This window comes from Lepidochelys kempii, chromosome 10 (assembly GCF_965140265.1).
Source record: "Lepidochelys kempii isolate rLepKem1 chromosome 10, rLepKem1.hap2, whole genome shotgun sequence".
Classification (NCBI taxonomy): Eukaryota; Metazoa; Chordata; order Testudines; family Cheloniidae; genus Lepidochelys; species Lepidochelys kempii.
The window spans coordinates 10,145,957-10,159,337 of NC_133265.1; the positions used below are offsets into that span (position 1 = coordinate 10,145,957).

Below are 13,381 nucleotides of genomic sequence, written 5' to 3' on the forward strand. Positions count from 1 at the left end.
TTCTATCTTAAGGTTATGTCTACACTTGCAGAGTTTTTGCACTGTCAGTTTCAACAGTGATAGTGAACCGGTGAAAGAAAGCACTGATTTGTGTACTCACTAACTTCCACAGACATCAGAGAGTGTTTACATTTGCAGCACTTCCTCCCATGAGAGCAGCACTCAGAGGGCAGCTATCCCACAGTGCAGCTCTCTCCATTTTGACAACTGGTGTTGTGGGAAGGGGCGGGGGGGAGGGGGTGATCGCAGGGCATCCTGGGTCCCTGCACAGCCTCCTCTTCCCAAACACTGATCAGCTCCTGTAGCTCAGCATTGCTCCAAGCAGGGGATCATTTGATCCGTTACCTGGCCAGATAAGTGAGCACTTGCCAAGAAAACAATAAGGGGAGTTTCAAAGTTCCCGGGACTTTACACAGGGAGGAGTGTATGCCTGTTTACCTGGTGTCAGAGCAGCAGAGCTGCTGGCCAGAGTGGTCACCTAGGCAATGTGGGATATCTTCCGGAGGCTAAAAGCTCTGTAAATAGGAAGAATGTGTCTTCGCTTGCACATCACCACAAAAGCATCACCGGTAAGAGCTGTACGCCTCTCGTGGAGGTGGTTTTCTTTTTGTGGTGAAACTTCTGAGTTTCACCGCAAAAAGTCACTGGCAAGTGTAGACGCTCCCACGGTTTTTGTGCAAAAAAGGGACTTTTCCCCACTTTAAATGGCAAATGTAGACATGCCCTAAACACTAGATGGGAATATCCTTTTCCCATCTTAGGCTATGTCTACACTACACAGCTTTTAGCGACATAACTGTGTTCCTACAGCCGTGCCGCTAAAAGTCACACAGTGTAGCCGCTGTTTGTCAGATCTCCTCCCAACAAAAAACTTTCATCCCAACGAGCGACATTTGTGTTATCAGCAGGACAGCACTCCTGCCAAAAACGCACTGTTCACACTGGCGCTTATTGTCACCAAAACTTTTTGTCTTTCAGGGAGGGCTTTTTCAAACAACTCTGAAAGACAAAAGTTTTGTCATTCATTTGCCAGTGTAGACACAGCCTAAGTAACACTGTTATACCTGAACAGGCAGAAAAGGGCATCAGCTCTGGCCCCGATATTCCATTACTACACAATAACTAAGGCTATGTCTACACTGGCAATTGAGTGACAAAACTTATCTTTCACAGGTGCTGCACTGCCGTCCTCAAAAGACAAAAAGTTTTGCCGTGGCAAGTGCTAGTGTAAACAGTGCATTGTCGGCAGGAGTGCTCTCCTGTCGAGAACGCAAACCCTGCTCGTTTGGGGGGGGGGGAGTATTTTTCGGCAAAAGTGCCAACAAACAGAGTTTACACCACTCGACTTTTAGCGACACACTGTGTCGCTAAAAGCCATGTAGTGTAGACAAAGCCTAATATGTTCCAGGCTCTAACCTCGCTTGATGATCTTTGTTTAATTATTTCCACACCGATCATGGCTTGCCTCATTATATAGGGATCAGGGGGAAGAGGAGGAAGGGGAAATGGTACAAGCAAGAATGCTATTGATGCACAGCCGAATAGACAAGAGAGAAGCAAAGGACTGCCAAATTATCGAACTTGACAGTGGCATCAAAACGTCCACCTACATGAAGTGGGCTGGAGGTCAAACAAGGCAGTGGATCTCTGTCACAAGGAAATTTTAATCAATATGCAAGTGGTAGTTTGCACAACACTTCCACAGTGATGGCCTATTCTCAGAGGTTTGGACTAGGTCTTGAAATGAGTGGATATGAGGAACACACAAATTCACAAGACTACAGAAGAATCTATGTGGCTGTTCATTTTTTGGTTTGGTTTTGTTTTAAAATCAGAAATGCCTATCTGCCAGGTTGACACCTGGGATCAGTTTCTATTCCTGGTCTCTTCCTCCTCCCAAACAGCCAGGGGCTTTGCGCACTGAAGAATCCATATTTCTTATGCCCTGAAGAGAGGAAAGTTCCTTAGGTTGCTCAACAGCAATCCTTGTAACAAGTGCACAAACTGACTCTGCAAGGACTCCAGTCCTGCTTAGCCAGAAGTTTGGTGACTGCAGCATGTAGCCTTGAGGGAGACAGAAGATTAAAATGGCTTGTGTGAAGAATTCCTAGCTCTGTTAAAGGTAATGTGCAGAAGGGAAAAACTGGGCTTGTTTTTTTGTGCCTCTTTCTTTGTTTTGTTTTTGGGGAGGGAGGTGGTGTGCTTCTTAATTATATGTGAAGGCAGCCTGAAAGGTTTTTGTCTCCTTCCAAACTAAAAAGCAGATTGGGGTGGGAGGTCTCTGCTTGTTTGTTTACATTAAAAATTCAGGTCTTATCTACTCTGCAAGACTCTATGGCCACTGGAATCAAGATATCACTACAGGCTGAGAGCAACTGGGAGGGGACAGAAATTTTAGTCAAATTGTTCTTGTTTGATTTTGTTAACACCTATGTCAGTGGTTCCCAAACTTGTTCCGCCGCTCGTGCAGGGAAAGCCCCTGGCGAGCCAGGCCGGTTTGTTTACCTGCCGCGTCCGCAGGTTTGGCCGATCGCGCCTTCCAGTGGCCACGTTTCGCCGCTCCAGGCCAATGGGAACCGCTGGAGGCTGCCAACAGCTCCCACTGGCCTAGAGCGGCAAACCGCGGCCACTGGAAGGCGCAATTGGCCAAATCTGCGGACGTGGCAGGTAAACAAACCGGCCTGGCCCGCCAGGGGCTTTCCCTACACGAGCGGCAGAACCAGTTTGGGAACCACTGACCTATGGAATTCCTAAATGCAATGGACACTTGGGAGCAAAGAAGTTTGGTAAAGATTCAACATCCCAACTCTCTCAGTTAAGATAGGAGAGCTCACAATGCACCTCTCCAAGAGAGCCAAAAAAGTCTTCTAACAAAACCAGAGAAGAACAGACCTACATACATGATTTTTCCTAACGTAAAACTTCACACTCTCTTTATACATCATAAATGAGCCCAAAAAAAGGAAGGAGAGCAAACACTCCATTGTTTAAAAATCCCGTGCAGGTACACAGAGGACACTTTCCACGGAAGAAAAAATCCATTACACTACAACAATTAAAAGGATTATCCAAAAACAACACTCTTTTTAAAAGTTCTTTTAAAATAACTAAGACAAGATGTTTGACATTTTTCAGTCACAAAATCTTAAATTATAGTAGTTGCATACTTAAGTCTAGGCTTCTACTATAATGCTATCAGCATGTTTGAAATTGTACTGATGATAAAATGCACCAAGACATGAGGAAAGAAACAGTAGTGTTACAAAGGGCAAGGCACACAAGGCAGTGAAGCAGCTACAGGGTATTAGGCTGTTAAGGTTTTTAAATGCTGTTGTCAAATAAAATAAATATTTCATACAAATTAATTCCCATTCAAAAGGAATGCACTAATACACCTCACTGAACTGTTCTAAAGTCAATTTAACAGAATGATTTGCAACGGCATTCATGGACAACAGTGAATGGACATTAATTAAAGTCATATCTGCACTATGAAACAAGCAATTTACATGAACATATCTAAAAGAGAAAAATACTAGATGGACTTGCTTTTATATAAGCAATGTTAGTTTGCCACATTTGAAATTGTTTCTTGCTATTTCAGTTGGTTTAAGAAATATAAATATTGAAATGAACACATGATTGAAGATAATACATGTTATTGTGTTGTCAAACAGAAGATGAAACATTAATCCAATGGACTACTAAAAGTTGCCTTTTTGTGGCCAACATGGATTAGATACACCAGTTTTTTCCTTCAGCTTTTTCACTCTGCAGGTCTGTTCACAAGACAAAAATCTTCTAATCCAATCTGCTTTCCCATTCCTCCAATCCCCAAGTACTTGGCTCTCAGTATGTTTATTCTATGTTGCAGACCACCAGAGGTTCCACAGACCACATTCATCCCAGAACTGAAGTCGTCCTGGGTTATAAATCCACAGCATGGTTAGTTCCTGTGCTAGACAAGGGAATATCCTAACCATGGGTCTGCAGTCCTAATGAGCTCCACAGGACACAGCTAGGAGATTGGGCACGGTACCACCAAAAAAAAAAGAAGTCACATACAATTGGTTAAAAGTATTGTTGCGTGTCAAATGTCCTTTTAATAGGGAGTACTATAGAAAACGTTTGGCAAGTTCTGTCCCAAAGGATGACAGACAGAAAGCATGATTTAGGTATACAAAGTATTTAAGAGGGAAATAAATTCACTTGTGATGTTCTAAAGCGTGTGTTTTCAACCACATCTGCCACATTTCCACTTGGTCTGGAAAGGGAAAACTGGCTTACCTGCACCACGTTTATGCAACTGTAAACCTAAAGCAGGGTCTGTTATGCCTTTCCTGTTACAGTGCCCCTTGGCTCTGAACACAGAACACCCAGACATTGCCTCAGATGTTTATTGGAGGTAGAAGGTGCTCAGAAAATAAATTAGCGCACACGTCAGAAGGCTTGATGTGGAGCCAAGCACTTGAAGAGATCCACCCCAGAACAAAGTCAGCTGGAGGTAACTGTCAAATTTCAAGCAATGCTAGGGTCTTTATGTTGCTTACTTTCCCCTAAAATGTAAGAATACAAACTCCCCTGAATACACACTGCTTAGCACACTTTTCAAGTTCCACAGTCTTCAACAGCTGTGGCAACCTGTCCTTTATGCTAGACACTAGTTGCTACATATAGGTCAGTCATATCATGCAGCTGCATGGCGAAAGCAGTAACATTAAGCAGTTTCCTGTTCTTTGCCAGCAGAGTTCCCCATAAAACTACTGTGCCAACCGCCACAAAAGGGAATTTGGCATTTCTCTGGACAGCTTACCAAACAGTTATTTGAGGGTATTTTCCACTGCATGCATCCAATGAAGTGGGTTTTAGCCCACGAAAGCTTATGCTCAAATAAATGTGTTAGTCTCTGCGGTGCCACAAGTCCTCCTCGTTCTTTTTATTTGAGGGTAGTTACTCAGGGCTTGCCTGCGCTGCTGAAGCGCTTCAGTGAAGACTGTACCTACGCCGACAGGAGGGTTTCTCTCATCAGCTTAAATACTCCACCTCCCCAAGAGGCGGTAGCTATGTCAACAGGAGAAGCCCTCCCGTTGAAACTGTGCTGTCTATACTGGGAGTTAGGCTGGTATAACTGCATGGCGTAGCAGTGTGAAAAATCCACAGTACTGAGCAATATAGTTATACCGACATAAGTTACTAGCGTAGACATGGTGTGGGGAACATTTTTACTAGCAGGGGCCACTGACCCACAGGGGAAAAAAAAATCAGTTGCAGGCCACACACAGCCCTGAGGGGGGTCACAGAGGCTCGGGGTTTCCCCTGCAGTGGGGCGAGCTGGCGCTCGTGGCTCCAGCCCCGTGGGGAGGGGGAGAGTGAGGGGGGGAGAGAACAGGAGGCGGGTAATGGAGCCTCGGGGTTTCCGCTAGGACTCAGGGCTGGGGCAGGGGGTTGGGGTGCAACCTTCGGGAGGGAGTTTGGGTGCGGGAGGGAGTTCAGAGCTGTGGCAGGGGGTTCGGGCTCCAGCAGGGCAGCGCTTATCTCAGGTGGCTCCTGGTCGGTGGTGAAGAGGGGCTAAGGGAGGCTCCCTGCCAGCTGGGGCTCCACGCTCCTCCCAGAAGCAGCCACCATGTCCAGCCCCTAGGTGGAGGGATCAGGGGCCTCTGCGCAGTGCGTGCTGCCTGCACTCGCAGGTACCATGCCTGCAACTCCCACTGGCCACGGTTTCCGGCGAATGGGAGCTGCACAGCCAGCGCGCGGAGCTTCCCTGATCGCCCCTGCTCCTATGGGCCACAGGGACAAGCCGGTTGTTTCCAGGAGCTGCGTGGAGCCAACTGGACTTCTGGCGAGCCGGTGCTTGCAGCTCCAGCCCCACACGGGGGCACCGAGGCTTGGGGTTTCTGGCCTGCTGCGTAGAAACTTGCCGCAGGTCAGATTAAATGAAGCAGTGGGCAGCAGGTCCCCCACTCTTGGTGTGGGCCAAACCTAAGAATAAGGGTGGGTTATTTCAATTTAATTAACTCTCTCCAGCTAAACTGAAATAAGCCTGATTTAAACAGAAGTGAGTGTCCCACACAGCCTTTTGTGCAGGTTTATCAGCTTAAATTCAGCCCTTAAATTACACCAGTATGACACTCTTCTGTAGACAGCCCCTCCATATCCGAGTCACAAAGTATCAACTTTTTTAATGGTAGAAAAATCCCAAAACAATTTGTACAGTATCTTAGCCAAAAAGCTTACTGGGTACCAATGAACTGTATATCGAAAGGTCAAGTTATCTGATATTACAGACTCTTCAAGAAACTGTTCCAAAACAGACTTTGGAATCAAACATAAAAGTGTGAAAAACACTGTACACCATCAAGTAGTCCGATGACACTCAGATGATAGAGTTTTTTCTAACAAATCTTAAATGGAAATTTAACTATAAACAATGAAACAAGGGGGATGCATTACTACAGATCAAAATCTTTCTTCCTAAAAATATGCATTATATATTGGCTTCAGGTGTTCTGTTTTAACCGATAAACAGAAATAAAACCCTCCTGGTGCGCGAAAAAGAAAAGAAAGAAAAATTTGTATTTATCAAATACAGCAGAACGTCAGTGTTACAAACACCAGAGTTATGAACTGACCAGTCAACCACACACCTCATTTGGAACCGGAAATATGCAATCAGGCAGCAGCAGAGAGACACACACACACGCAAATACAGTAGGTTACTGTGTTAAACTACTAAAAAAATAAAGGGAAAGCAGCATTTTTCTTCTGCATAGTAAAGTTTCAAAGCTGTATTAAGTCAATGTTCAGTTGTAAGCTTTGGAAAGAACAACCATAATGTTTTGTTCAAAGTTACAAACAACCTCCATTCCTGAGGTGTTTGTAACTCTAAGGTTCTACTGTAAATACCAGCAATGGTTATTTGTCTCGAAGGGCTTGTTTACAAGGAGGAGTAATGCAGATTACAGGATGCGATTGCTCAAGCACACTAACATGTTCCACATTAATCAGTCCATGTAGACCCTGCTAGTGTGCACTAAAGGTTCCCTAGTATGCTTTAATATAGTGCTCTTTGAAACAGTACTACATTAAAGTGTAGTAGGAAAAATTACAAAGAAATCACTCATTACAGTATTTACAGAAGCGCTAATTATGCAATAGTTAAGAAATAGAACTTCATAGGAAAAGAGTGATCAGAATCGAAGATATACCTACAGCATTTCAGAAACAACTCTAGCTTTGCCATCGTGGTTATGTGGTCAAAGCATTTCCTTGGTATGCGTACATATACCTCACAATTCCCTCTGAGCTATAACACTATACACACTCCTACAACATGATGGCATCATTCTAACCACAAGAATGGAGCTTGAGTGGTTTATGAGGTCATTAAAACCCTGAAATACGTGCATATCAGTTTTCCTACGTTGTGCCGATTTTTACATTAGTCACATACTTGAATCCTACGGGCTAGCACTTATAAATTGCCTTGTGTTCCCCCCACACCCTTTATACAACAACATTTATAAACAGAGAATGCTGGGAATAAAATCTTGTTCTTTTATGGATCATTAAACTAGCCTTTAATGCTTTAAACCCCAATCCTACAATTACTTATGCATATGTTTAGCTTTAGGCACTAGGAGTTGTCCCACTGAAGTGAACACGACTACTCACAGTGCATAATGTTAAGCAACGTGCATAAGTCTTTGCAAGATGAGGGTCTTAATGAAGCCTAAAGCTTTAGATAGGCATTTAATAAACTGGACAAAAATATATTGAACAGGAAAACCCCAATATTATAAACAGAACAGCAGATTCTTGGCAACATGCAGTCCAATGTTTAGATTTTCAATTTATAGCAGGGTTGATAAAAATGATTAAAAATTAAAAGCCAGTTTTACTTAAATTCATCTTATCGTTTAATTGGGTTTTTATTTATATGTTGTATTTCTTTACTGTCTTTCCATTTTATAGTCTTAAGTCACTAAAGTGGATGGTTTTGTACTAGTTTCTTTAGCTTCCTAATTGTTAAGAAAATTTCAGCTAACAGATGTTTTTCTGAGAAGCCCCTCCCTGAAAATGCTCATCTGTGATGAAAAACACAAGTCCAAGGCTTCATTAATGTCCTTATCCCAAGAACACCACAAACTCAAAACACAAAAATGATAAACAAATAGCCTATACAATATTTGCAACCATCACCAACTTCCAATAGACTCAATTCACACAAGTTAAGAAAGCTCAAGTGCTTTGACCAGACTACACTCCTCCATCAGCATTTGCAGTTTTGGTCAACGGGTCTTGCGAACCTAAGTGACTTCAGTGACTTTAAAAATCCCACTCGTAGGAGCTTAACTTTAGGCATCTGGTTTTGAAAATGTTAGCCTATGTGCATAAAAAACGGTCACAATACATTCTCAGGGAACTGGAAGTCTAAATAAATTTTCATTCTTAAAACTGAAACAATTTTGTTTTGAAGCTACAAAGATTTTATGACACAAAGAAAAAGGGTTGGCATAAAAATAGAATCAGCCCTTGACACTGCTAACGCTTATGCATATGCTTGATTTTAAGCACATGAGTAGTCCCACTAAAGTCAAAATATGTACCTGCTTGTTTGCCTTAATTTTCAATATTTTGTTTTCTGCCTATAGCAGTTTTTAATACCCTTTAAATAGTGGCTATGTTAAACAACAGCCTTTATATTCTAGTTCATTATAAATTTTAACCTACAGATGCAACACACACAACTTTTCAAATTAGTTTTGCACAGTGTCAACCTGATTTAAACTTTTTTTTAAAAAAAAAAAATCAAGTGTTTTCATTGTTTCATCCTACTTTATTGAAAGCCAATTGCCACAGTTTAGAATACTAATAACAATCTCTGGATTGGTTCTCTCCTGTTAATCAGCTGGTTAAAGACCTTCAGTTTTACCTCAGGCCCTCAGGTCTTCCACCTAGCTTGGCTGGTTCCAGAGGATCACTAACCTCTAGGAAATGCCCTCCTTGTTGGCCATTATTGCTTAATAATATTTCATAGCTGTGTCATCACATCTGTAAAATATAACCTTCCATAACGACACAGCTGTGAAATACAGTACTGCAGCCTAGAATATGCACATGATGTAGGATGACAATCCAGTAAGTGCCTTTAAATTCCACAAGTTTGAAAGATACCGTTTCCAGAGATATTCCCCATCTTCAAAATGGACGATTCTGACGGAAACTGTAGAGTTTTTCCATAATACTTTAAGCGAGCCCACTGTAAGCTCAGGAGAGAGTTTCTAACAAGACAAGGTATTTGGTATAATCTCATTTTTCCAGGAAACTTCTGAAGTGCAATGACGACAAAAGGTGAATTTAAATCAGGGAGTTCTTAAAAATGTTTCCACAGTGTGGATGACTTTTGAACACAGCGATTGTCTCCTGGACACCTCCCTCCCGTTTATGATTGTATAGACAATCTCCCTCCCCTAACATCCCTGTAACAACAGCAATTAAATACTCTTTAAACATATGCAATTTATTTTTATCAGTCTTTTACTGTGTTTCAGTCAGGTGGAAATAAGGTAATGAAGTCAGCACCATATGACTAGCCAGCAATCTGAAGACCTCCACAAGTACCCCTTGAACCACCATAGGTGAACTCTAATTTAAATCATTTGACGGAACTTCCATTAGATCATAACGCTTAATACAATGTTTAGATTCTTCTGCCACATTTACACAGCATAGTACTGCCAGACCTGATAATGACATTCACATCAAATAATATTTCAGGATAAAATGTAGAGCAAGTTCTCAATATAAAATATTTTAAATTATCTCCATTTTTTATTGCTGACTATATTATTTAGACAGCAATAGATGTGCATGGTTCTTTACAGACACTGGGCCCAGGACCTAAAATTCTTTCTGTCAAGAGCACGGAGAGAAGAGTGGACAGAAGATCAGTGCATACCAAGATTCAGGCAAGTTGTTTGTTTATTTTTTGTTTTACATCTGAGTTAAAAACCCCTGATTGCCTAGAGGACATAGGGAAGATGGAAGTTGTTTACCTGGAATGAACAAGAGGGCAAATTCCTTTAGAAAAGTGTTTTGCCATCAATCTACTTTACAGCTTGGAAAGGAGGGGCATGAAGTTCATTTACATGGATCATAAACAGTGGCCCAGAAGAGAGGGTGTCTTACTGTGCAAGGCTCCTAATTGTACAGAAAAAAGTAAACAAACTCCTCCCCTACAAGTGATGAAGGGAGAGTGGGGGGAAATCACCTTTTCCACTCTGCGAGTCACGAGCAAGTAGAGGGAAAAGAAACAGTGAATTCTCTGCTTGAGAGTATTGTTGGGCACAATACTTATGAATAACTACATGAAGAAACACAATGACAGGGAGGAGATGAAGCTCACACAAATGAATCCAGAACCAAGAGGGAGCAATGCAACAGAAATGCCCCAGGCTTTAGGGGGCTTGTTTTACAAAGAAAGATTAATTAAACAGTCAGTCAAAGGACATCTCCTTAGAAAATGAAACATATTTCAAAACCAAAACGCCTCAGAGAGCAAGCGGCTGGGAAGTTATAACTAAATTACTAAATACAAAAAGAAACAGCCAACAGAGGAAGTGAGTAATTAAAAAACTCTCTTCCGAGCAGAAGGCTGGTGAAAGAGGGATAACCCTTAGGGACCCTGCTGCTAGAGGCGAATGCTACTAAGGCCAAAAACTGCCAAATAAATCAGATGCCCATATAAACATGGTGAAATTAAGTGGAGAATAATAAATAAAATATTAATAATTTCTTGCATTTATACAGTGCTTTTTAGTCTCAGATTACATGTATTGTGTGTACAGTACAGCTTTATAGAGATATACACAGAGAGATTACGTCACCCACCACTAATATGCTGTCACCTTGGGGCAGAACGTGGTACCTGTTTAATAGTGCTCAGCCACAAAACACAACGTTTTCAGAGCAGAAAGTGGGGTGAAAAATCATTGTCTCTTCCCAACCATTCCACCTGAGTAAGCCCTGTAGCTTCCCTCTGCCACTGCCTGTTGCCTCCTCCATTTCCCAGAGGTGATAAAGCGACATGCTGCTGTTCCCCTAGAGTCTGAGAAAATAACTCCCCAACTAGCCTGTCCCCTCCCAATGGGTAAAACACTCCCCATTTCCTTTCACCTCCCCAGAGTTCTCCCGGGAAATGAAACACAGCTGCTCCTAAGAAAACTATCTGCCTCACTTCCCTTAGAGTGTCTGGGTCACACAGCCTCCCATCCAGCCTCCCGCCGGGGGTGGCAACCTCCAGCAAGACACCCCTAAGGGAGAACACCGCCTCCCAGAACAGCATGCGCTCTCTCTCTTTCTCTCAGAAAAAAACAACCCCCCTTTCCTTTTCCCCCACCCTGAGACATGACTCTTCTCTCTTGCGACAGGGGGGTGGGCAATGCCCTGCGTTCCCCCTCCATCCGGGTGGAAGTGACCAACACCCCTCCACTCTTCCCAGGGGGTCAGGGCACCCCATTACCTTTCCTTCCCCTACTTCTTGCCCTCCAACAGGGATACCCCACACACCCCTCCTTCCCATGGGGGTGGCGATGCCCCTTCTCCTGAGGGGAGGGCGCTCCCATGGGTGTGAAGGTGCCACCTTTCCCGGGCCTCCCCAGAGTGGGATGCCTCTGCCTGATCCCAGGAGAGTGGGGTGTCCCCTTTGCCCACGTCTCCCTGCAGGGGGGGGGGAAGGGGGATGAGGGTGCCCCCTCTCCTCAGAGGAGGGTGCCTCCTCCCTGCCCTATGGGAAGGGGGTGTCCCCTTTGCTCACGCCCCCCCCCAGGATAGGGGGGTCCCCCTTTTACTCCAAGGGGTGGGGAGCGCGGCCCCCGTTGCCCCCCCCGGGACGGGGGCCGCCCCCCCCCTCGGCCCACGCCCCCTCAGGGCCGCCCCCCCCTTGGCCCACGCCTGCCCGCGCTCACTGCGGGGGGAGCTGCAGGGCCGGGCCGCCCCGCCGCTGGAAGGCCCCGTCCACGAAGACGCCGTTCTTGCCGAGGCAGCGCAGGTAGAAGTGCGGCTCCTGGAAGCTGAGCTGCAGGTGGCGCCGGGAGATGAAGCTCGAGTGCCCCATGTTCACGTCCACCGAGCCCTGCGAGGAGTTGCGGCCTATGGTGACGGCCGCCTGCCGCATGAGGAACTCGAACTCGCGGCCCTGCAGGCGGGCCAGGGCCGGGCCCGGCGGGGCGGCGGCGGCGGCGGCGGGGCCCGGCAGCGCCGGCCCGGGAGGGGGCGCCGCGGCCGGGCTGCAGGGCGCCGAGCGCAGCGCCAGCAGGGCCCGGGCCCCGCTACTGTCCTCCCCGACTTCAGCCATGTTCCCAGGCAGGGAGCGAGCCAGCGTGCCGGCCTCCGGGGCGGAGCCGGCGGGGGAGGGAAGCGGGGCGGAGCCGGCGGGGGAGCAGCCCGGACCCGCCGCGTCTCTCTTCCCCGCCGAGCGACCGGCCCCGCGCGGCCCACCGCGGGGGGCGGGGGGCGGCTGCGTGCGCGCGCGCGCGCGCGCAACGACGGCGCCCAGGCCGGTGTCCCCGAGCCGCCAGGGGCACGTGCGTGGGAGCGTGTGGGTGCTGTGGGCCACGTGCCGCTGCGCCGCGCAAGCCTGGGTGTACACAAGGTGCGTGTGTGCGCGCGCGCGCATTCCCAGGCGATCTGGCCACTGCATGCCTGTGTGTGTACAAGTGTATGGCAGCAATCGTGCGCGTGGATGCGCGGGGTGCCTTTGTTGTGGGTGCGTAACTGTGCCTATGTGCCCCCCGTCCTTTGTGTTTGCGGGCAGCCGTGCAGCGTTGGGCACGTGTGTGCTTCTGCTTCCGTCGTCACATCTGGGTGTAAGTGTCTAGGCAGCTGCCGTCTGAATGGGTGCACGCCGCCACACGTGTGTGTAACTATGCACGCGAGTATGTGGGTGCAGTTGTGACTCGGCACGCAAATGTGCAGTTGTTTGCAGGCTTGTGTATGCCTTGGATTGTCTGCGTGTATTCGTGTATCTGTGCAGACGTGTGTGTATGCATGTGCAATTGTTAAACAGCAATTGTGAATGAGTAATTGTACATACATATGTGTAACTTTAATTGCATGTGCACGTGTGTAAAACGTTGCACATGTAACCTTGTGTGGTCCATGTGTGAAAGTCTATGCCTGTATGTCTGATTGTGGAACTTTACATATGGAAAAAGTACTTTTTAGGCCAGATTTTCAAAAAAGTTAGCATACAAATGAAGGCAAAAGGTGTAAATACTTTGTGCACCTAATTATAACGGTTGCAGTGCATATGCATTGCAAACAGTAATTAGGTGTAATTTGCATGTGCAATTACCCAATTTATGTATTGTGTATGCAGATT

At 45.8% G+C, this 13,381-nt stretch overlaps 1 protein-coding gene across 2 annotated transcripts in view; it reads right to left on the reverse strand.

Annotated features, from left to right (window-relative positions):
- Nucleotides 1–12,589, reverse strand: part of FOXK1 (forkhead box K1) — a 66,942-nt gene extending 54,353 nt beyond the window's left edge. Inside the window, exon 1 of one of the 2 annotated variants that reach the window (XM_073361940.1) lies at nucleotides 11,967–12,589. In XM_073361940.1, the coding sequence (XP_073218041.1) occupies nucleotides 11,967–12,355 (389 nt within the window). In that variant the 5' untranslated portion in view covers nucleotides 12,356–12,589. The remainder of the gene's footprint in view (nucleotides 1–11,966) is intronic. The other variant, XM_073361941.1, reaches the window with a different exon arrangement.
- Nucleotides 12,590–13,381: the final 792 nt, after the last annotated feature.